This window comes from Marmota marmota, unplaced genomic scaffold, assembly GCF_001458135.2.
Source record: "Marmota marmota marmota unplaced genomic scaffold, marMar, whole genome shotgun sequence".
Taxonomy (NCBI): domain Eukaryota; kingdom Metazoa; phylum Chordata; class Mammalia; order Rodentia; family Sciuridae; genus Marmota; species Marmota marmota.
In genome coordinates, this window is record NW_026000241.1 from 8,492,296 (window position 1) to 8,516,999 (window position 24,704).

At 40.5% G+C, this 24,704-nt stretch overlaps 1 protein-coding gene across 6 annotated transcripts in view; it reads left to right on the forward strand.

The window, feature by feature from the left end:
- The window catches only part of Kif9 (kinesin family member 9), a 66,583-nt gene that overhangs the window by 6,100 nt on the left and 35,779 nt on the right, over positions 1–24,704 (forward strand). For 5 of the 6 annotated variants that reach the window (XM_048794925.1, XM_048794924.1, XM_048794927.1 and 2 more), the window contains exons 2-9: positions 1,475–1,572; positions 3,497–3,662; positions 5,224–5,330; positions 8,275–8,499; positions 19,755–19,838; positions 19,949–20,041; positions 20,797–20,944; positions 21,982–22,046. In XM_048794925.1, coding sequence (XP_048650882.1) covers positions 1,480–1,572; positions 3,497–3,662; positions 5,224–5,330; positions 8,275–8,499; positions 19,755–19,838; positions 19,949–20,041; positions 20,797–20,944; positions 21,982–22,046 — 981 coding nt within the window. In that variant the 5' untranslated portion in view covers positions 1,475–1,479. Of the gene's footprint in view, positions 1–1,474; positions 1,573–3,496; positions 3,663–5,223; positions 5,331–8,274; positions 8,500–19,754; positions 19,839–19,948; positions 20,042–20,796; positions 20,945–21,981; positions 22,047–24,704 lie in introns of those variants that run through there. The other variant, XM_048794928.1, reaches the window with a different exon arrangement.

Sequence of the window (24,704 nt, forward strand, 5' to 3'; positions counted from 1 at the left end):
GGGGTAAAAATGGGAGCTCATAACCCACTTGAATCAAAGTGTGAAATATGATATATCAAGAACTATGTAATGTTTTGAACAGCCAACAATAAAAAATTAAAAAAAAAAAAAAGAAAGTCTTTTCTATTATGGAACATTTACCTAAATGACTATCACTTTCATCTGTAAGCTTCCATCTTATTCCATACAGCCACATCAAATGTTTAATATTGTATTCTACGTATAATAATTGTCATAATATAAATGAAGGAAGATAGATATGTGTGGCTACCTGAAGGAAATTGATGAGAATGTAGTTAGGTTTTAGGAGAGGAAAAGGAGGTAGGGGACTATGGTTTTTCTCTCAATGGACTGTTTGATTATGGAATAGCTTAAGTATACTTCTAGGGCATTTAGTCATAGAAGTATGCTTAATCTGATCCAGCTAGTCTGATAGATGTAGAGGGGATGCTGCATCCTAAGCAAGGTATATTTTTTAAATGTTTTTTTAATTGTTGATAGACCTTTATTTTATTCATTTATTCATATGTGGTGCTTTACCACTAGGCCACAACCCCAGCCCAAGGTATATTTTTTTTAAAAAATATTTATTTATTTTTTTTTTAGTTATCGGCGGGCACAACATCTTTGTTTTTTTGTATGTGGTGCTGAGGATCGAACCCGGGCCGCACGCATGCCAGGCGAGCGCGCTACCGCTTGAGCCACATCCCCAGCCCCCAAGGTATATTTTTTAAAAAAATATTTAGTTGTAGATGGACATAATACCTTTATTTATTTATTTTTATGTGATACTGGGGATCAAACCCAGTGCCTCACATATGCTAGGCAAGCACTCTACCACTGAGCCACATCCCCAGCCCGAAAGGTATGTTAATGAAAAAAACAAAACTAGGGTGTGGTCGTGCGTATCTGTAATTCCAGTGACTCTGGAGGCTGAGGCTGGTGGATGGCAAGTTCAGTGCCAGCCTGGGATGGTAAGTTCAATGCCAGCCCGGGCAACTTAATAAGTTCTTCTCAAAATAAAAAATAGAAACAATTGGCATATTACTGAACCAGTACTCCTGGTTCAGTTCCCAGTACTACAAAAAGAAAAACTACTTTTAGTGAATTTCATAACAAGCATATAATAGATGAGGCAAAGCATAAGGAGACTCATCTTACGCAGAATATTTCTAGAAACAGCTTAGAATAGGCCAACTAAAGGGAATATTCTCTCTTCTTTGTATTTCAGTCTCTTTTGGGTCAGTGGTAGAAAATGATGAAGCAGCCTTCAAAGCAGGAAGTACACATACCTGTTGAGCGGTGCACTATCCAGAGGGCATTGAAAGGCAGAGGTGAAAAGGAAGATTGGCTCTCAGGGGGATAGGGAAAAATGGGCTGCAGGTCACTCTCTTTGGATCTTCTTAAATGAATGACTCCTCTAGTTGTTATTTGATGATGACTACTGAAAATTTCATTGTCCTCTTCTCTTTAGCTAGGATGGGTACCAGAAAAAAGGTTCATGCATTTGTCCGTGTCAAACCCACTGATGACTTTGCTCATGAAATGATCAGATATGGAGATGACAATAAAGTAAGTAGAATGTGTTTGCCTTTGCCTTCCTGGGTCCTTCTATCTCTGTTCTACCTCACTACAGTGGGATCCTATTTCCAAACAACTATTTAGGGACCAGGACAGAATTGATCCATCAAATCCAAACCACGCCCTCAACATCGAAATTAAATGAGAAAGTTTATGAGGTTCCCATCTTTAATTGTCCTTTATTAACAATTTTACTGTTAAGAAGTTTACCCTGCATTTTTCCACACCCATAAAATTTTCTGGTGATCGTATCTTCCATTATATAATTTCTCAGGGGTATAGTAAGAATGCATTGAGTTGAAGCAGGCATGGGGGTACATATCTGTAATTGCAGCAACTAGGCAGGCTGAGGCAGGAAGGTCACAAGTTTGAGGCTAGCCTTAGCAACTTAGCAAGACCCTGTCTCAAAATAAAAATTAAAAAAAAAAAAAACAACAACTAAGGGCTGGAGAATTTGGCTCAGTGGTTAAGCACCCCTGGGTTCAATCGCTGGTACTAAAAAAAAAAAAAAAAAGGGAAAAAAAAAAAGAGTGTTGATTTGAGTTGATTATTGTTAAATTTATCCAAGCAGTAGGGGAGACTCTTATCATGAGTACTGAAGATTTATTCACCCTGTACCTTCACCACTGTCCTAAGAATCTTTCTGAAGCCTTTGACAGGCCTAGAACAGCATGAGAGTGTTAGATGTGAAAACGTGTACAGGTCCATCTGGCCAGCATTGAGACATTTTTTAAAAGAAGAATTCAAGGGCATTCTGCTCAAGACTTTAAGGTTCTAGCATTCAAAAAAGAGCTCAAATGTGGCATTATAAAACGTGCCCTATAGGGGCTGAGGTTGTGGCTCAGTGGTAGAGCACTTGCCTCGCCTGTGTGAGACCCTGGGTTCGATCCTTAGCACCACATAAAAATAAATAAATGAAATAAAGATATTGTGTCCAATTATAACTAAAAAAATAAATATTTTTTTAATGTGCCCTACAGTATGTGTTTTCAATGAACATAGAAGCACAGAGCATTTTATATATGTATGAACCAAACCTGTCTTCTTGGTCTTGGTTTTTCTCTGCGTGGCCAGGTCTTAGCTTTTGGATTAGAGCAGCCAGTATATAATTTCAGCAAGATAATTTTTACATCAGAATTCCCATCAAGAAGCTTGGACTCTTAAGAGGCATTGACCTTACCCAGTATGTTCCTAAGCCAGCTGCTGCCACTTTGGCTGCAATGAAGATACATACTTCTAAAAATCTTGATTACAAGTAGGCTGGGCACCTTCAGTTTCCTCTAATACCAGTGAGTGACTGACGGTGTCTGGGAGGCCCAGAGCCTTTTCTGTGGCTACCTCATCATTACTCACGTTGGGCTATGGTATATATGTAGAAATAGGTGCTTACCACAATGCAGAGCTGAGGGAGACCTTACCACTTTTAACCAGTGACAGGGCTCAAGCCCAGGCTTCTGTCACCAAGATTACTATTCCCTCTGACCTAATTCAAGGCCTCCTATACTTGTAGGATATGTCTAAGTCTTGTTTACAAAGAACATGATAAATTGGTTTGACTCCATTTCATAGATGGGGGAGCCAAACAGCCACACCCTGTAAACTAGGATGAGAGACACTGAAACTAGGAAGTGCTTGTCTTCTGATCTTCCTCCACAGGGTGATATGGCCTCCCTGCAGGAGCTTCCTTCTTCTATACCAAATTGTTCATCCAGAATCTCATCTATATGGGAGTCCCTGCTCATCCTAAAGTTCATTAGCAACCTCAAAATGAGATTGCTTCCTCGTTTTTCTCCAGGTCAGGCCTTTGGTATCAGTGGCTTTTTTGTACCTGACATATAATTTCCTTCCTTCTTTCTCTCTCATTCCCCCCTCTCCATCTCCCCCTCGCTCCCTTCCTTTCTCTCTGTTTTCCTAGAGCATTGATATTCACTTAAAAAAAGATATCCGGAAAGGAGTTGTCAATAACCAGCAAACAGACTGGTCATTCAAGCTGGATGGGGTTCTCCATGATGCCTCTCAGGACTTGGTGTATGAGACAGTCGCAAAGGATGTGGTTTCCCAAGCCCTTGATGGCTATAATGGTAATTAAATTAATTAATTGTTCTTTTATCTAAGAACCTGAGGATCACTTTCTGAAGGAAGACATACAAGTATTTTATGGTGAATAAAATAAAACATAAACTCACTAACATTTGTAGGCTCATTTTCCTGTCTCCATGTTCTTTTTTTTTTTTTGAACTTTTTTTTTTTGAGAGAGAGAGAGAGAGAGAGAGAGAGAATTTTTTAATATTTATTTTTTAGTTTTCGGCGGACACAACATCTTTGTTTGTATGTGGTGCTGAGGATCGAACCCAGGCCGCACACATGCCAGGCGAGTGCGCTACCGCTTGAGCCACATCCTCAGCCCCTGTCTTCATGTTCTTAATAGTGGAAAACTTCCTATTTGCTTGATGACATTGTGGGCATGCCTGACCCACTGCCCTAGGATCCTACCTTGATAGGATGATTAGAAGACCCTGGCTTTTTATAGGTTGTAGAGGTTCAACTATTATCCTGTTAAAATGTTAGTTTGACAATATGTCTTTATGATCAATTTGATGAAGTCTATACATTTTTCTCTTAGCTACCTGCTGGAAACTATTTCCATTTATTCTAACTTATTGTAATCCCTGTACTGTTCATATTCCAGTATAGAATTATTCATATTATCCCTAAAAGCTTCATCAGTGATTGATTTTTCTCAACAAAGTAAAAACAGCTTTATTAAGAATGTTTTAAAAACTTATTCAGTCTAAGTTTATTAATCTTAAAACATGGGATCAGTGGTGTAGAGTGCTTGCTCTGTCAAGTCTGCTGTGTAAACACCCAGAAGCAGTCTTTGGGATGGGATCAAGCCAAAAAAAAGCAAGAGCAGATGGGAGCCCAGGGTGACTACGTAGTTCATGTCTCAGAGCCTGGTGGTGATGCTAGACCTAAAGGATGTGAAAAGTACAAATGAAAAGTCTTTCAGGGTATTCAGTGGAACCAGATCAGGGACCAGTAATGATGGTCCATTTTTGGAAGTGACCTTGGACTAACTAGGAGCTCTTTGTCCTGTGCGAATCTGCAAATGTTGACAGGAAATGCCCTTTCTACTCTATCTCTTCCTGGAGATTTTAAAAGCCTTTTTTGTTTTTATGGATAAGTTGATGACTCTTGCCAGACCCAGACCCAAGCAGTTCATGACCTTGCAAGAGAAGGATGAGAGTCTAATGCTCCTGTTCCCTTCCTCATCTTTTAAGTAAAAGTTCCCACTCTTCACTTCCCTGAAACTCCCTGTTCTCAGAAGCTCTAGGACTAGAAGCTCCCTCTCTCCCTCTCTAGGCCCAGAACATCTCTTGGTGCAGACAACATTAGAGCACTGGGTGGACTACAAATTCAGGGCAGATACCCATGTTTTGACTGTTTATGTGTCATCAGTTTTACTACTCCTTTGCTTGCCCATCCTCCTCCATGGTGGAATTCCTAATGTCTTTGGCCAATTCCCACTGGCTACCTTCATACAAGGGTTCTGCTTGGCACTAGATATGCTGGGGAATGGGAGAACTGTCCTTAGAATTATTTTCCTGGATGTCACTGAGATGTGTTCTGAAATGTTTGCAGGTACCATTATGTGTTATGGGCAGACGGGAGCTGGCAAGACATACACCATGACGGGGGCCACTGAGAATTACAAGCACCGGGGGATCCTCCCTCGTGCTCTGCAGCAGGTAGAGAGTGGGCCCATGGGTGGGATGTCACATAGGTCCCCTCTCTGCCATAGATGCTGACAATTTCAGATCAGCTAATAGAAATAATGGGATCTGGCCCTCAGAGGAGTTGCAGCCAGTACTGGTACCAGTACTATAGACAGAATAAATTCACATGGCGGGGGGAGGGGGTAGAGGCCTCAGGAGACTAGAGGTTCAAACACCCACACTGTTTCCTCATTTGTAAAAGAGGGAGCAGGCATGTTCCAATAGTTTGTGATTCTGTAATTAAGGATTTGAAAGTCCTTCCTTGTTTTAACTAGTATAATGTGGGCTCTTTCAGAGCTACTTTACTGGCCGGCTTTGGCTTCTTTACCCAACATTGCCTTTAAAAAGCAAAGACAAGAAGCGAGCCATGACCTGAGCTTTCAAAACTGTGTCAACTATGGCTTAGTGAAGTATGACTGAAGACAGGGCATAAAGGCCTTCCTTTGGGGCCTGCTAGCCTGGGTTCTGTGAAGACTATGTTTGGAGGAGGAAGCAAAAAACCTTCCCACTAAAGCATCTTGTGGTTTGACAGCCTTGTCCTATGAGAAGTATAGATATCCTAGTATATAAACCATCTAAAGCTTCGGTATCTCAGCATCTCAGTCTTCAGTTGTATAGTCCAGTGCCACCTAATAGGAATATCATGTAAGTCACATATGCAATTTTGAGTTTTCTAGTAGCTACATTTAAAAAATAAATAGGTGAAATTTTACTTATTTGGGGGATATTGGTGTTTGAACCCAGGGCCTCACACATGTAGGAAAGCACTGTACTGCTGAACTATATCCCCAGCAGTTGGGAGTTGCCACATAGGAATCAAGCACCCCTTAGCCTTGAGCCATGAGAACATGGAGATGTGGCAAGCCAGCCATGGGCTGTGTGTGTGTGAACCATGAGCACTGAGTGCACAAAGTGGACTGAACCGACGTTGCCCCTCTGTTTAGGCGGGCCTCGCTCTGCTTATGATCCCCACACAGCTCATGAGATGGTCATGGCCTTCCTAGATGTCAGTCAGTCTGCTGACAGCTGACATCACGAAACTAGACTCAACCCCCTGAAACCTGACCCCTTGCCTCAATTGAATGGCTTCTCCCCAATAAAAGGGTTCAGCACATGCTCCTCTCTGTCTTTCCACGGACCCCTAAGGTCAGAGGAGCCGTCGTAGGAGCCGTCGTAACACCCAAAGGAAAAGTATTTCTCTGTCTCTGTGTGATTATTTCGTGCCAGCCAGGTTCACCTGGAGGGACCTTAAGTTTTAGTCATGGAATGTGACACCCAGCCCTTTTTAATTTTATTTTCAGAGAGGGGTCTCCCTAAGTTGCCCAGGTTGGCCTTGACTTTGTGATCCTCCTGCATCAGCCTCCTGAGTAGCTGGGAGTACCAATATGTGTGCCAACTACGCCTTGTGTGAAAATAATTTTAACAATATAATTTTTTATATTGTACTGGGGATGGAACCCAGGGGGTCTTTACTACTGAGCTACATCCCCACCCCTTTTTGTTTTTTATTTTGAGACAAGATCTTGTTAAATTCCAAAGGCTGGCCTTAAACCTGCAATCTTCTTGTCTCAGCCTCCCAAATCGCTTGGGATTACATGCAAGTGTCACCATTCTTGGCTTAATTTTAGCAATATAACTTAACTTGGTATATTCAAAATATAATTTCCAAATGTAATTAGTATAAAAGTTATTGAAATAGTTCACATTATTTTTCTATTAATAAGTCTTTGAAAGTTGATGTATATTTTATACTTGGGGAGTACCTTTCAATTTAGGCACTAAGTATTAGTCAGAAATACCTGTATTCACATTTTGTAAAATTTCGAGTTGAAAAAGTAGATTTAGCTGGGTGTGGTGGCATTGTCTATAATCTCAGTGGGGCAGGAAGCAAGTACAAGGCCAGCGCCAGCAATTTAGTGAGATTTTTTTTTTATCTTAGAGATCTTGTCTCAAAATAAAAAGAAATAAAAAGGGCTCAGTGGTTAAACACCCCTGGGTTTAATCCAAAAAAAAAAAAAGAAGAAGAAAAAAGAGAAGAAGTAGATTTACATACTAAAGTTGTTACAAACATACTTAAAAGTTTACTGATAAATGAAATAAGTTTTAAAATTTAATTTACATAAAATTTTAAATTAAATTCATTTGCATTAGCAACATTTCAAGTGTACAACAGCCATCTGTGGTTACTATCTATCATTTTGAACATCTCAAGTCTAACCTCTTAGAAAAAGTGAGACTTGAGGATTATCAGCCCAATTCTCTATTTAATAAGGAAAAAAATTAAGGTACTGTGACTGAGGGTGTAGCTCAGTAATGGAGTGCTTGCCTAGCATGTACAAGGCCCTGGGTTTAATCCCCAACCAAAAAAAAAGAAAGAAAGAAAAGAAACTTAAGAGGGGGAAAAGACTAGTCCAAAGTCATGCTGGGGAGGATATTAGGAATTAAGGAAGCTGAATTCTGGCTTTGCCTCTATCCTTATTATCAGAGTGACTATGGAAAATTTTAATGCATGGAACTTTCCATAAATGGGAATTGCTCTTGCCTGCCTCCCATAGGGGATTTGTGAGGATGAAATTAAATAATAGATAGAAAAGAGGTGTGTAGATATAGAGAATACCATATGTAAGAGATCTTCACTTCAGAATCTTTTTCACTCATCATGCCTCTAATTCTTGGGACTAGATGAGGGTTAGCCAATCAGGAAGTCATGCTTCAAACAACTATAAGATGATAATTAATATCACCCATTGGACTAATCATAATAATTATTGATGATGAACATCATGCCAGTTAGATTATGATGAATTCCTTGAGGACAAGAATTGTCTTATACTTTTTGATCTTCTCTCCTGAGGTAAGAGCGACCCTGGTTCTTGGAGTTCTGCCCTTGGTGACTGCTGTCCAATCTCCCATCTAGGTTTTTAGGATGATCGAAGAGCGCCCCACACATGCCATCACTGTGCGTGTTTCCTACTTGGAAATCTATAATGAGAGCCTGTTTGATCTCCTGTCTACTCTGCCCTATGTTGGACCTTCAGTCACACCAATGACCATTGTGGAAAATCCTCAGGGGGTCTTCATTAAGGGCTTGTCAGTCCACCTCACAAGTCAGGAGGAGGATGCATTCAGTCTCCTTTTTGAGGTGAGATGATCAAGTCAAAGGGCTCCTTTCCTTTCCTGGCCAACCTTTCCCTCCCACTCTCTCCCTCCTCCATCTTTAGTTTTCTACTTATTTTGAAAATAAATATATTAATATATGCAAATTCAGTCAGAACTAAATAATATGAATAAAAAAGTTAACTTATAAACTTATTCCCTTAAGGCAACAATAATGTATATTTTAGTTTATTTCCTTCCAGCCTTTTTTCCTGGGGCAGTTTTTTTTCTTTACAGAGTTGAAATTACTTGTGTTTTCTCTCTCACCCTGTCTTTCTCTTTAGTTAATATTAAATTGTGAGCCCTTATAACATAGAAAAAATAAGGATAAACATCTTTAGCTAGGCATGGTGGTGCATACCTGTAATCCCAGATACTTGGGAGGTTGAGGTACAAGGATCATAAGTTCAAGGCCATCCTGGGCAACTTAGACTATGTCTTAAAATAAAAATACAAATAAAGCCAGGTACAGTGGCCCACACCTGTAATTCCAGTGACTTTGGGAGGCTGAGGCAGGAGGATTGCAAGTTCTATACCAGCCTGGACAACATAGACCCAGACTCAAAATAAGGGCTAGGAATGTAGGTCAGTGGTAGAATGCTTGCCTAGCATGTTCAGTTCTCAGGACTAGAAAACAAATGGAATTCTTACTATAAAAATGCTCTTACAGCCAGACAGGGTGGTGCTCACCTGAAAGGACGATCACAATTTTCTTTTAAGTTGTAGATGGACACAACACCTTTATTTAATTTATGTATTTTATTTTATGTGGTGCTGAGGATTGAACCCAGGGCCTCACACATGCCACACCCCCAGCCCCAAGGATCACAATTTTTTTTTTTTTTTGGTACCCGGGATTGAACTCAGTGGCACTTAACCACTGAGCCACATTCCTAGCCCTTTTTTTTTTTTTTTTAATTTTTTTTTAGTTATAGTTGGACACTATCTTTATTTATTTTTATGTGGTGCTAAGGATCAAACCCAGTGCTTCACACGTGCAAGGTGGGCACTCTATCACTGAGCTACAGTCCCAGCCCCCTAGCCCTTATTTGTTATTGTTTTTTAAAATTTTCTTTTTAGTTGTAGATGGACATTATACCTCTATTTTATTTTTATGTAGTGCTAAGGATCAAACCCAGTGCCTTCCACATTTATTTAGAGACCGGGTATCACTGAATTGCTTAGCACTTCTCTAAGTTGCTGAGGCTGGCTTTGAATTCACGATCCTACTGCCTCAGGCTCCTGAGCCAGTAGGACTACAGACAAGCTCCACCATTCTGGGCCCAGAATCACAAATTTGAGGCCAGCCTTAGCACCCTAGTGAAGTTCTGTCTCAAAATAAAACACGAAAAAAAGCTGGGATTCCCCAGGTTTAATCCCCAGTAATCAACAAAGTGTATGTTATTCTTTTAAAAGTCATATAGGCTTGAACTCATACATTACTGGTGAAAATGTGAAATGATACAGCCAGTTTGACAGTTTCCTAAAAAAAGTTGAAACATATAAAAAAATAAAATAAAATTTTAAATGAAACAAAAAACAAAAACCACAAAAAAGTTAAATATCAGGGTGTTTGTTTTTTTGTTTGTGGTACAGGTGAATTGAACACAAGGCTCACACATGCTAGGCAAGAGCTCTACCACTGAGCTCCCATCTCCAATCCTAAACATGAATTTTATTACAGGACTTAGCAGTTCTGTTCCTAGGTATCTACCCACAAGAAATGAAAGCATATGTACATCCAAAGAGTTATATGCATATGTTCCTAGCAGCATTATTCATAATAGCCAAAAGCTGGAAATAACGAAAACACTGTCAACTGGTGAATGGATACATAAAATGTGGTACATCCATCCATACAATGGAAAATTACCTAGCAATAAAAAGAAACGGAGTGCTGATATGTACTACAACATGGATAAGCCTCAAACATGCTGAGTGAAAGAAGTCAGTCACAAAGACCACATTATTAAATGATTTCATTCACATGAAATGTCCAGAACAGTCACATCTATAAAGACAGAAAGCAGAACAGCGGTTGCTTTGAGGAGAGAGTGGGAAGTAATTGCAAATAGGCCCCAGGGAGCTGGGGGGTTGGTGATGCAGCATTTCTAAAATAGGATGGTGATGATGGTGGCACAATTCTGTAAACTTAAGAAAAATCACCAAATTGTTTAGTTAAAATAGTAGATTTTGTGGATTTTAAATTATAATCAGGGCTGGGGTTGTAGCTCAGTGGTTGAGTGCTTGCCTAGCATGTGTGAGGCACTGAGTTCTTTTCTCAGTGCCACACATAAATAAGTAAAATAAAGGCCCATCAACAACTATAAATAAATAAATAAATAAATATATATATGTTATTATAATCCGTAAAACTGCTTTGAAAAAAAAAAGTCAAAGTCACATAAGTGTCCTCTGGGTGATTTATGCCTGAATCCCTTGAGTCTACCAAGAAGAAAAAGCCTCCCTGGTGGCAGCAATGGGGCATTCTTGTTGTTCCTGACATTTCGTTTTGAAGAATGATGTTTGCTGTAAGTTTCCAGTGACTATAATAAAAGTTAAAAAGGTCAAAACTTTTGGAAAGTTTTTAAACATGAATAAGAATTCATATTCATACCCCTTAGAAGTAGCCACCATTTTGACTAATAAGATAATCATTAGCCTGGTCCTTTTTTTTTTTTTTTTTAATTGGGGATTGAACCCAGGGATGCTTTGCCACAGAGCTACATCTCCAGCCTTTTTATTTTTAATTTTGAGACAGGGTTTCTCTTAGTTGCTTAGGACCTCACTAAGTTGCTGAGGCTGGCCTTGAACTTGGGATCCTCGTGACTCAGCCTTTGGAGTCACTGGGATTACAGGCCTGTGCTGCCTGGTTACTTACCATTCTTGAAAGTATGTTAGCCTGGATCCTCTAAGAAGCAGATGCCAAGATGGGATTAAATATGCAAAAAATGTTATTAGGGAAATCCCTGAGTCAAGGAATAGGAAGGGTAAGGCTGGAGGGATCCTGCAGACTATCTTCCAGCTCTTCTCATGCAAAAGGCAAGAACTGCCATGTGTATAAGGAATGTTCAGCGAGGCTATTGGGGGCCTTGAACCAAAATTGGCCCCAAAAGAATGGATATGTATTAATATTCATGTTACACTCAGTCCTTTCTTGGAAGCAGTCCATAAGAGCATAGTGTTTTGATTTCCTAGTGCTGCATAACAAATGACCACAAAATTAATAGCTTAAAATAACATACATAGCCGGGTGTGGTGGTGCATGCCTGTAATCCCAGCGGCTTGGGAGACTGAGGCAGGAGAATCGCAAGTTCAAAGCCAGCCTCAGCAAAAGAGAGGTACTAAGCAACTCAGTGAGACCCTGTCTCTAAATAAAATCCCAAACAGGGCTGGGGATGTGGCTCAGTTGTTGAGTGGCCCTGAGTTCAATGCCCAGTACCAAAACAAACAAACAAACAAACAAAAAACCACATTTATCATCTCACAGTTTCTGTGGATCAGGTGCCTAGGTTTAGCAAGGGTAGGTCCTTTGCAGGGTCTCATCAAGGTGTTATTGACTGGGCTTTTTTTTTTTTAGGGTCCTCTTCTGAGCTTATATGGCTGTGGGCAGAATTCATTTCCACGAAGTTCTAGAACTGAGATCCCATTGTTGTAAGCTGGTGGCTGTCCACAGCTCCAAGAGTCTGCTCACAGTTGATTGTCATGTGGCTTTTTCATTGGGGTCTTCCTAGGACCCTCAAGATATAGCGACTTCTTTCCTCAAGGTCAATTGCAGAAAGTTTTTCAAGGCTCTCCTGATTAGGTCAGGTCTTCCCAGGATAATCTCCTTTTGATTTATTTTAAGTCAGCAAATCTCTTCACCTTTATCATAGTCTGTGGTTTAGAAGCAAGCTACAAGATCAAGGAGATGGGGCTGTATACAGAGGCACAGTTGATTGGCAATAACACATGGCTTCCATGAAAACATGGTGGTAGATTTCAGAGCCTAGCAGCTGAGGGGCTCAGTAAGTTATGCTCCTTATGGAAGAAGAGCTGTGAGATGCTTTTTTAAATCTCCAGGTGGAGATTGAATCTCCAGGGCACTTTACCACTGAGCTCTATCCTCAGCCCTTTTTATTTTTTATTTTAAGCCAGGATTTCTTGTGATCCTCCTGCCTCAGTCTCCCAAGCTGCTAGCATTTCTGGTATGCACCACCATGCCCAGTTTGTTAGATACATTCTTGTGAGCAACACAAAAAAAGTAATTTTTGTGTGTGGTTGCTTTAAAAAGTTTATTTTAGCTTTTTTTTTTTTTTTCCTGCAGTCTCACTATAAATGATGTGATTTGTAAAAACTTTTTTTTTTGTCATATTAGGAATTTATTGGTTCTGCTGAACCTGTGTATTGTTAATTTTTATTATTTGGGGGAAATTTTTCAGCCTTTCTCTGTTCAATAAATTTTTTTTTCATTCTCTTATTCATATTCTTCTTAATTCTAACATAAGACCTCACACCAATCCTCTACGGCTCTCACTCCATTTTTTCTATCATTTTGTCTGACCCCCCACCACACACAATACTAAGGATTGAACCCAGAGGTACTGTACCACTGAGCTACATCCCCAATCCTTTTTATTTTGAGACAAGGTCTCACTAAGTTTCAGAGGCTGGCCTGGAACTTGTGATCGATCTCCTTGTGCTAACCTCCTGAGTCACTGGGATTATAGTCATATACCACCATGTCTGGCTATGATACATTTTTGATAACTTTGTGATCTTGCTTTTAGTTAACTAATTCTGTCTTCTTCTTGTCTAATCAATCATATCCACTAAGTTTTTAATTTTGGATATTATGGGTAGGGTTTGTTTCTAGGAGTTTTATTTAGTTCAAAAGTGCTATGTCTTATAATTTTCTCACATAAACTGGTTATTTCTTTTTTTGTTTATTTATTTAAACATGGTAAATATAATTATTTAATTTTTGATATTTTCAGTGACTGAAGTCTGTAGGATTTTCCACTTATTCACTTTTACAGTTTTTTTAATATTTATTTTTTAGTTGTAGTTGGACATAATACCTTTATTTTATTTATTTTTATGTGGTGCTGAGGATCGAACCCAGGGCCTCGCACGCACTAGGTGAACGCTCTGCCACTGAGCCATAATACCAGCCCCTACATTTTTTTTTTATAGTTATAGATGAGCAGCATGCCTTTATTTATTTTTGTATGTGGTGCTAAGGTTTGAACCCAGTGCCTCACACATGCTAGGTAAGTGCTCTGCCACTGAGCTACAGCCTCAGCCCTACAATTTTTTTTAATATTTATTTTTAGTTGTAGTTGGACACAATACCTTTTTTTTATTTATTTACTTTTATGTGGTGCTGAGGATCGAACCCAGGGCCTCTCATGTGCTAGATAAACGCTCTATCACTGAGCCACAACCTCTACCCCACTTTTACGATTTCTTATTTTCTTGAATGCCTTTGACTGTGTGCTAGTTATTGCTATTGGAAAATTATTTGTGGAAATTTCCCACTGGCCTAAGAAGAATGTGTATTCCAAAGAGAGATTTTGAATTTGCTTCTATCAGAGCCTGTGGGGACAATATCATCCAGGGACCACCTTAGCCTTAGGTTCTCTGGCCCACCGGACTGGGTCACAACTTCTCAGGGGAGGTTTATTTATTTATTGCTTTTCTTTCCCCTTTCTTCTTTGTCCATTTATAAAATGCTTCTCTATATTATTGCAGAGTTGACTGTTGGGGTAGATTGTTTGATTTCTCTCTTGCCCGGAGGGTAGAGTCTTTGGAGTGTCAGCTTAATGTATATGTGTTTGGATTGGTTGGAGGTCTTCTCTATGATTCTTCTTCTTGGGCCAAGTGCAGGCTTTGATTGTTTTTTCCCCTTACCCAGTGAAGCTGTTGTTGAGGTTTTCTAGTATGGACAAATATCCTTAAGACAAAAAACAACCTTAGTGCTCTGATCCTATCATTACTTCTCTGGGAACAGGATTCTCCCAGAATTAACCCTGTCAGTTGTCTACCAACTTGTCAGCTTTCACATTTTAAAGATGATGTTAGGGTTATTTTTATCAAGCACCTTTTTTATAGGAGGATTTGTCTATATAATGTAGTCTGCTATTATTGGAGATAGAACTCATCCTCATTGAAAGACTGTGTTACTAGGCATAGATTTTGAGACTGTTATTTTTTTTCTCATCATTTTGAAGGTGGTATTTCCCTTTTTTCAGCTTCCATAGGTGCTCTTTAGAAGCCAGCTTTTAGTCTACCTGCTGTTCCTTTGTGAGCAATTTCTCTTTTCTTCCTGGCAGCATTTAGATCTTTGGCATGAGGTAGTTTCCCTCTGATGAAGGTATTGTGCAGGTTTTGTTTTGTTGAGGGGTACTGGGGATTGAACTCAGAGGCACTTGACAACTAAGCCACATCCCCAGCCCTATTTTGTATTTTATTTAGAGACAGGGTCTCACTGAGTTGCTTAGCACCTTGCCGTTGCCGAGGCTGGCTTTGAACTCATGATCTTTCTGTTTCAGACTCCCAAGCTGCTGGGATTACAGGCATGCACCACTGCACCTGGCACCCGTGCAGGTTTTTAAAGTGTCCTCCTTGCAATTTGTCATGCTTCATGAAGCTGTGGATTCATGTCTTTCCTATCACAGAAAAGATCTCAGCAATAATTCTTTTGAGTGTTAGTGTCCATTTTTATCTTAGTTATCTCCTGGAATTCTGATTAGGTACACTTGTCTTCTTACTTTATCCTTCATATCTCTTTCTCTCTCTCTCTCTTTTTTTTTTTTTTTTTGTGATACTGGGAATTGAACCCAGGGCNCTTTTTTTTTTTTTTTTGGTGATACTGGGAATTGAACCCAGGGCCTCACATGTTAGGCAAGCACTCTCCCACTGAGCTATATCCCCAGCCCTTTTTGTTTTATCTCAGACATGTTTCATTGCAGCCAGCCACATGTCTTTTTCTTGTTATCTATTCTTTTGTCTCTCTGTGATTCTTTCTTGGTAATCCCTTCAGATTTATTTTCTAGTTTCCTAATTCTCTCTTCAGTAGATTAATATCTAATCTTCTCTTTAGGATCAGTTTCTATATTTTCTCATTTCCAAAAATTCTATTCTGTCTTAGGACATGTCAGGAAAAATTTGCAAGAAGAAATTGATGCCTTAAAATTCAGACTGAAATGACTTCATTGGGTGTTAGCAGATTTGAAAGTTTAGTTATATGCAAATTTTGGGAGCAGTATAAACCTTGAATGTAATGAAAGTTAAACATTTTATAATACTTTAAAAAATATGTTTAACAGGGCCTGGGGGTATAGCTCAGTAGTAGAGTGCTTGTCTGATATTTGTAAGATCATGGGTTCAATCCTTAGCCCCCAAAAAGAAAATTGCTTAATAAACTTAAATATTGTTTAAAATTAAAAGTTTTATTTTGTTCTTTTTTAACTCTACTAGTTATTTTTGAGAGAATTTTATTCATTTCTCATGTTTTGATTTCCTTTGTTAATCTAAAAAAGGAGTCAAATAATCAGAGATTCTCCAAAGAAGAATGACTTTTGGAGGGGGAGAATGATAGAGTGCTATAAGGGAATACACATACCATAGTAAACCATGGACATACTTGGAGAGATGGAAGTTGGGATAGGGCTGGTAGCTCAATGGTAGAACACTTGTGAAGTTCCTGGGTTTGTTTCCCATGCACTGCAAAAGCAAACACAAAACAAAATAAATCAGGAAGTTGAGGCAAAGGGAAGGTTGTTTTGTTTGTGTGTGTTGGGGCGGGGTGCAGTGCCTCCCTTGTGCTAGAGATTGAACCCCAGGTGCCTCCTTCTTGCTAAGCATGTGCTTTACCCCCAGTCTGCTTTTACTCTGGAATATGAGCAAATTGTCTCTTGGAAAAAGATAAGATCTTGATCCTGGAATGTAAAACCTTGGTTCTGAGAAAGAAAGATTTTATCACCCTTTGAGTGGGAACAGATGGCTTGGGTGGGTAGGTTCCAGGTCTTCCTCCCCTAGAATGCGAAGAGCAAAGGGCTGTAGAAGAAAAGGAAACATCTCAGTTTCCTACCTCAGCACAACAGGGAGATGTACAGAGAGGACTCTCTATCAGCAACAGTCTGCAGGTGCCCAGTAAGAATCTTGGTTCTTGCTTATAATCCTTAGATTCCTGCTTTGAGTCTGGTCCCTGGCAGTTATTCAAAAGGAAGTTTCTTGCTTTCTCAGGCAGTTATTCAAAAGGAGTCTTAAACTGCCCATCACCTTCATGTATTTGGCAGGAGGATTTCTAGATATTTAGTCTATTATATTGCCAAAAATAGAAGCCTCTGTCTTGTTTAGGGCTAAAATACAGTACAACAAGTATATAGAACTTGGAATTAGGGAATCTGGGCTTAAGTTTATGTTTCTTTAAAGCTATAAAGGCTAGTTATGAGCAAATCATTAATCTCTCATAGTCTCGTAATCTTACTTTGCTCATCTGTTGTAGTGTAGATACTGATAGTACTTATCTCAAAAGGTTCTGAGAATCAGGACCGGGCACCCTGAACACTCACTGCAGTGCCTTTTACACAATAGGTCTCAGTGGATGCTGCTCCGTGTATGATTAACGTTGCTCTAGCACTCACTGGATGTAGACATAAATATAGGCACTTTGTTAATAGCAATAATTTCCTCAAACCTTGATGCCTTCCAGGACCATGTCCTTGCTGAGCTCTGGTGGTGACAGGACAAATGCAAGGCCTAAAGAAGCTCACTCTGAGATGGGCAAGAGAGTGGGAAAAACCTACGACAACTATAGCACAGTGTGAGCCCTATTCCAGGAATGACAGTCACCCCAGTGGATGCAGGGCAGGGTCAGTCAGCAGAAGACTCTGCATGGAGGAAATGGTACTTTCTCTGGCCCTTTGCTAAATAAGAGCCAGGAAGTTAAGGGGAAAAGGGTACTTGAGAAGAAGGGGCCTGACAAATAAAGGTGAAATAAGCCAATGTCACTGGATTTGTACAAAAGGTAAACAGAAGATGCATTGCCATAGGGGTCCACCAGACTCACTCCTCAACAGGGGAAAGCCCCTCTCCCCAGATGCCCATGGCAGCACTGCTTGGGGCTTGTTCATAGCACTTCTCAGGTGTCTTTTAGGAGACAGGAATTCATTCTGTAAGGAGTTTTTTTCTCTAAATACAGCCATTTCTGCTATATCCCCTTGTAAATGTATTCTGGTTTTAGTGTCCAATCCTATGAATTAAAGATAAGGGCTGACTGTCCCTTTAAAAATATAAATTATTGCCAGGCTCAGTGGCTTATGCCTATAATCCCAGTAACTTGAGGGTGGCTGAGGCAGGAGGATCACAAGTGCAAAGCCAGCCTCAGAAACTTAATGAGGACCAAAGCAACTCAATGAGACCCTGTCTTTAATAAAATATAAAAAAGTGCTGGGGATGTGGCTCAGTGGTTAAGTGCCCCTGGATTCAATCCCTGGTAACAAACACACACATACATGTTCACCGCACGTGCGCGCACGCACACACACACACACACACACACATAAATTACTTATTTTTCCTATATTTAAGAAGTAAAGTAGTACCCCTTTATGCATTAGAGATACATTCCAAGACCCCCCAGTGGATATCTGAAAACTCAGATAGTACTGAACCCTATATACACTGTGTGTTTTTCTTATCCAAATAGACCTATGATAATTTATAAATTTATTTAATTCATAGATTAGGTACAACAAGTGATTAGTTAACAATCACTAATAATAAAACAGAACAATTATAGTGATACACTATAATAAAAAAAATACACTATAATAAAAGTTATTTAAAACTTGTGAATAGTTTATTTCTGGAATTTTCTATTTAATATTTTCAGACCTCAGTTGACTATAGGTAACTGAAACCATAGAGAGTAAAACCATGAATAAAAATAGATCATGTAATACATGTTTACTGTAAAAAATATGAAATACAAATGGTAGGGAAAAAAATCCTATAAACCCCAACTCGACTATAAACCCCAAAACAATTATTTTTAACATCTTTTTTGAAATTTTTTTTAGAGCTAGGCATGGTGGCATATACCTATAATCCCAGCTGCTCAGGAGGCTGAGGCAGGAGGATCACAAATTCAAAGCCAGCATCAGCAATTTAGGAGGCCCTAAGCAATTCAATGAGACCATGTCTCTAAATAAAATACAAAAAAAGGGCTGGGATGTGGTTCAGTGGTTGAATGCCCCTGAGTTTAATCCCTGGTACTAAAAAAAAAAAAAAAGTTGTAGATGGACACAATATCTTTATTTTATTTATTTATTTTTATATGGTGCTGGGAATCCAACCCAGTGCCTCATACGTGCTAGGCAAGCACTGTACCACTGAGCTATAACCCCAGCCCTATTTTTAACATCTTGGTAGCAAATTCTTCTTATTTTGTCTGTAAATGTTTTTGTATCCTTTAGATCATACCATAGTGTGATTTTAGATTCTGCATTTCTCAGGTATTAAAAAACGTGTTAGCATTTTCCTGAATGCCTAATATTCTATTGTACTGATTGATCTCTGATTGTTGGATGTGCAGGTTGATTCCAATTCAATATTCATGAACATTTTAAGGCTCTTTTTTTTTTTTAGTTGTAAATGGACACAGTACCTTTATTTTATTTATTTATTTTATGTGGTGCTGAGGCTCAAACCCAGTACCTCACACATGCTAGGCAAATGCTGTACCACTGAGCTACAATTCCAGCCCCCATTTTTTTGTTGGGGGGGTACCAGGGATTTAACTTAGGGGAACTTGACCACTGAGCCATATCTCCAGCCCTATTTTGTATTTTATTGGATACAGGGTCTCACTGAGTTGCTTAGCATCTTGCTAAAATTGCTGAGGCTGCCTTTGAACTCCCGATCCTCCTGCCTCCACCTCCAGAGCTGCTGGGATTATAGGTGTGCACCACTGCGCCCAGCCTCCAGCCCCCATTTTAAGGCTCTTGATTCTTATTGTCACCTTGCTTTTCAGAGAGCAATACCAATTTGCACATCTCTAGCACAGGTAAAAGTATAGGTCTAGACTCCAATTTCTCTCCTTTTTACTAGTTTATAAAAGAGGTTTTTCTGGAAGTCCCAACTGATTACAGTGATATGAGATCACTTGTGTAGCTATTGGTATAATTGAAAGAGTTATTGGAATGCCTTGTTATTTTCACTTTTCAGTATGTGTACATTTCCCTTCCTCTTCAGGGAGAGACCAACAGGATTATAGCTTCCCACACGATGAACAAAAACTCGTCCAGGTCACACTGCATTTTCACCATCTACATGGAGGTGAGTGCAGCTCTGAATAGCTTGGGAAAGGCAGTCAATTCCCCTGGGGACTGTCTGGTCAGATGCTCCTCCCTGGGACCATCTAACTTCTGTTTGGATGTTTTTTGTAGGCGCATTCCCGGACCTTATCAGATGAAAAGTATGTTACTTCCAAAATTAACTTGGTGGATCTGGCAGGCTCAGAGAGGCTGGGGAAGTCTGGGGTAAGTGAGAGGAGCAAGAGGTTCCTTTTCAGCCAGACATGGGACCTGTGTCTGGCCCAGTGCCTGTGCATATGGACTATCCCTCACTGGGATATAAGGGCATAGTCCTGAGCCAGGTGAAGTGCAGCACATCCATCTGCTTGCTGATGGGACAGAATTAGTACAGGTGGAATGGCTGCTACAGAGGGGTAATTCGGCTCCATGGGATTTTTCTGAACCTTAAATGAAATGATAGCCCCTAAATTATTAGCAAGGTGCCTGGCTCAGTAAACACTCCATTTTAGTATAGTGTTTCTCTATGTATGAATATAAATATTTACATGAGTGTCTGCATTTCGAGTAAATATTCATATGAGTGTATTAACACAAGTATTCACAAGAGTATTCCACATGCATATTCACATGTCGCTTTGTATTGGTGTTTGTGTGAATGCTCATAAGGTTACTTGCTTAGCTCTCTGTATTAGTATTCCCATGTGCATTTATGTTAGTGCAAATCTTTGAATATTTATATGAATATTCATGTAAGTATTCATATTTTTTGCGAACATTCACATGAATGTTGTCTTAAGTTCCTGAGTTTCAGTATTACATTTATTAGCCCCAGATGGAATACAACCCTACAACATTGAGGGAAGACCCTGGTTCTGGGAAGGAGGTTTTAGCCTGTCTGTAAACATGCAGTATCACCCCAAACCAGGAGGGCAGCCATTCTTAGCCATTCCCTCTCAAGTAGAACTGCCTTTGCTTTGTAGTCCGAGGGTCGAGTTCTGAAGGAAGCCACCTACATCAACAAGTCGCTGTCTTTCCTGGAGCAAGCCATCATTGCCCTTGGGGACCATAAGCGGGACCACATCCCTTTCCGACAGTGCAAACTCACTCATGCCCTGAAGGACTCCTTAGGTGAGGATGTGATTGGTGCCCAGAAAGGAGGATTTGTGTCCCAGGGAGGGCAGGCCTGGCACATCTGCCACTGTGGATTTTAGAACTGCTCCCTCACAGGGGCATGAACTTACCCACAGCCCTCTCACCGTGATTTCAGACACACCTGAAAAAGCAGAATCAAACCCTCTTGTATCCAGCACATGCCATTGCGATTCACTTCTCAGAACCTTTACTTAAGATTTTGCCTCTGCTGGGAATACCTTGTCTTTTCCCCTTGTTCCTAAACCAGAATCCTTCATGGTCTCAAAGGCCAGGGTGAGGACCTCACCCATCATGTCCTTCCTTCCTCTTGTAGCTCCTGGGCAGAGCAGAGGGGCCTATGTCTTGTCATTTCCATGGTCCTCAGGCCTTTATGTTGGGCCTAAGGACACAGTCAATGTTTTCTGATTGTTAGGTGAGTGATGCCCTGAGTGGAACCCTGGCTCACACCCTCTATCCTGACCCTGTCCCCTTCCCCCGCCCACTGCTGTCTACTGTTGTCTCTTGGCTCCTCTTTTAGGTACATCTGATGGCCTCTTTCTCTCCCTCAGCATTATACAGGCTTAGGTTGTCTTATCTGACTCTTAGTTTGGGCTGATAAAACAAAATATCATAGACTGAGTAATTTAAACAATAAACATATTTCTCATAGTTTTAGAGGCTGGAAGTTCAAGGTGCTGGCTTATTTGATTCCTGATGAGGGTCCTCTTCCTGGCTTACAAATGGCCACCTTCTGGCTACATCCTCACACAGAAAGAGTGTTCTAATCTCTTTTCTTATGAGAACAATAATTCCGTTATAATAGCCCCACCTCTTCTAAATCTAATTATCTCCCAAAGTCCCTACCTCCAAATACTGTCACATAGGTACTTGGAAATTGGACTTTGAGGGTTAGGGCTTCAACATATGAATTTTGTGGAGATACAAACATGCAGTCCATAACAGAACCCCACCAGCCCCAAGGGAGTCTCCTAGCAGAAGATCCACGATTCATGCCCTTCTGTGTCTTTCTACAGGGGGAAACTGCAATATGGTCCTTGTGACAAACATCTATGGAGAAGCCGCCCAGTTGGAAGAAACGGTACGTAAAGACAGCCACTGCAGGCTGGGGTTTTGGCTCAGTGGTAGAGCACTTGCCTAGCATGTTTGAGGCCCTGGGTTTGATCCTCAGCACCATATATAAATAAATAAAATAAAGGTCCATTGACATCTAAAAAAAAAAGTCCGTGCAACTAGACTGGAGTCCCTCTTCATGAGTGCCAGAACTGGGTAAGACTGGCTCCTGATTGGCTTAGCTGCCACACTAGCCATAGTCATTATCAAGGATCCCAGGGAGGAGTCTGAGCCAAAATTTCCCTGAGGGGCTCAGTCAGGGATCCAAACACCAAGCACTGAACTGTGTTGAGGAAGAGGACAAGGCGGGAGGCTGGCTGGGCAGGAGAGATTATCAAAGGAGGGAAGGCACATGCCTCCTGGGGGGGCTGCTCCTCTGAGTTTGGATTGAGAAGGACAGTTGATTGTTCTTTATGATCACACATATTTGAACATCTTGAAAACACTACAGTGTTCAAGGCTATACTACTAAGGCTGGTATGAGTAGATAGGTATTAAGACCTGCCATGTACCAGTGGTAAACAGGGATCAGCTTGGTAGAGATGAGTCATATCACTCTGGCTTTGAGCTTCAGAGTTCCCAGCCCAGGAAGAAAGAAACCATGGCCTTAAGTAATGCGAAAGGCCAAGATGGAGGATCCGTGTAGGAAAGAAGGGGGACTTTTCCTGAAGCTATTGGCACTGAGCTGGCTGGAGTTTAAGGATTGGTGATAGGATGAGCAGAGGCATTCCTGGCAGAGGTAACAGTGGGACTGAAGTTGTGACCCATGCCAGGAACATCTGGCTCCTGCAGAGGAGAGCTCAGGAAGGAGAGAAAGAAAATTTGCAAGACTGAATGGGACCTGGTCACCAGGCTGAACACTTGGCTATTCTCCTGTAAGTGGCTGGAGCTACCATAGGGTTTGAGTAGGGAAGAGCTGTGGCCACAGGTATGATTTATGAAGATTAACCCAGTGGCATGACCCATGTGACCAGGGGAGAGGAGAGGCTCTTGGGAACCAGAGGCAGAAATAAGGTTCAACACAGTGACTCAGGTGAGTTCACACAGTTGGACCCCTCCAGGCTGGGCTTCCTCCTCTCCTTTGAAGAGCCTCTCATCATAAATAAGACAGGTCTGGAAGGCCATCACTAGATATGTTACTCTACAAGTGTGAATATTTGGTTGGATGCTGTGGCACATGCCTGTATTTCCAGTGACTAAGGAGGCTGAGGCAGGAGGATCACAAGTTCAAGGCCATCCTGGGCAACTTAGGAAGATCCTGTCTCAAAATAAAATGACTAGCAGGTGTAACTCAGTAGTAGAGCACCCCTGGGTTCAATCCTCAGTACAGGGGGAAAAAAAGTATGGATACTTAAGGCAACCCTTTTCATTTAGGTGAAACAGGATGCTATGGGGCAATGCACACCTGCAGGGCCTCCAAGTGGTGTTCATTAGATACAGTCCTAACTTCCAGGGGGAGTACACCTGCCATGAATCCAGTGCCCTGGGACTTGGGAGGCTGGGGCAAGGAGCTCCAGCTGACGTGCAGGTGGCATCCCCAGAGGAAGGCTACAGGAATCTCTTGGTCTCATCTCATAACAAAGCATGGTGAAACCCCAAGGGGAGTCATAAAAAACGGGTCCCTTTGATGCCTCATTAAGAAAGACGTCCTCTGGGTTGGGGTTGGGCTCCGCGGTAGAGCCTGGCATTTGTGAAACCTGGGCTCCATTCCCCAGCACCCCACATACATACTCCTGCACATGCTCTCCATGACAGTGGAAGCCCCCTTTCCACAGCACAGGAAGCACCTCTCCTGGTACCTACAGGGCCTAATGCCCCACCAGTCAGGGTCTCTATCCAGGAGAGCCCACAGACCTATAGGGAGGGCCTCAGGTGTTTGAGACAGATATATGAGGATGTGGAAACTAATCATTCTCTTCTACAAATGTTTTAAAACTATAAAATGTTTCTACCAAGCATATTGTGAAGAATTAAATTTAAAATTAGTGTTCATTGTTTTCTCTAATTAGATGACTAACAGTGGATAAATTTGAAATTTAGAAGAAATAATTTTTTTAATAACTGTGACCCTTATGTTTAACAAATATTTTGGTATTGCAGATTTGCTTGTCCCAATAGAAGAATAACAAAAGAAGAAACTATGGGAGAAAAATTTTAGGCCATTTTTTTTAATATTTAAATTTTATTATTTTAAACCATAATTTTTCTCAGAACTTCTTTGGAATTTCTAACATTTTTGGTCATTTAATTTAAGAATGAGAGCCATATGTTTTGATTTCTAAAGGCAAATTTAATGCAAAGTGGGTAAGATTAAATCCATAGCAAAGTTTTCTATTAAATTTTTTAATAGATTTTTTAAAGCTAATTCTGTCCTAATTGTATTTTGGGGATTAAACAGCAACAAACTATAAAAAAAAAAATGTTTCTGGCATGGATTGTTTTACTTTGTGCACCGATATTGTGTGTGTGTGTGTGTGTGTGTGTAACCACAGCAATGGAGTCATGACTACACTTGGCTGCTGTGCTTAGAATAGGAGGGTCTGATTTGGCCCTTCACAGAAGCAATACCATCTCTCACAATAGGGACTTCTGAGGGCTGACATTGTATACTTTGCCACTAAGCCTC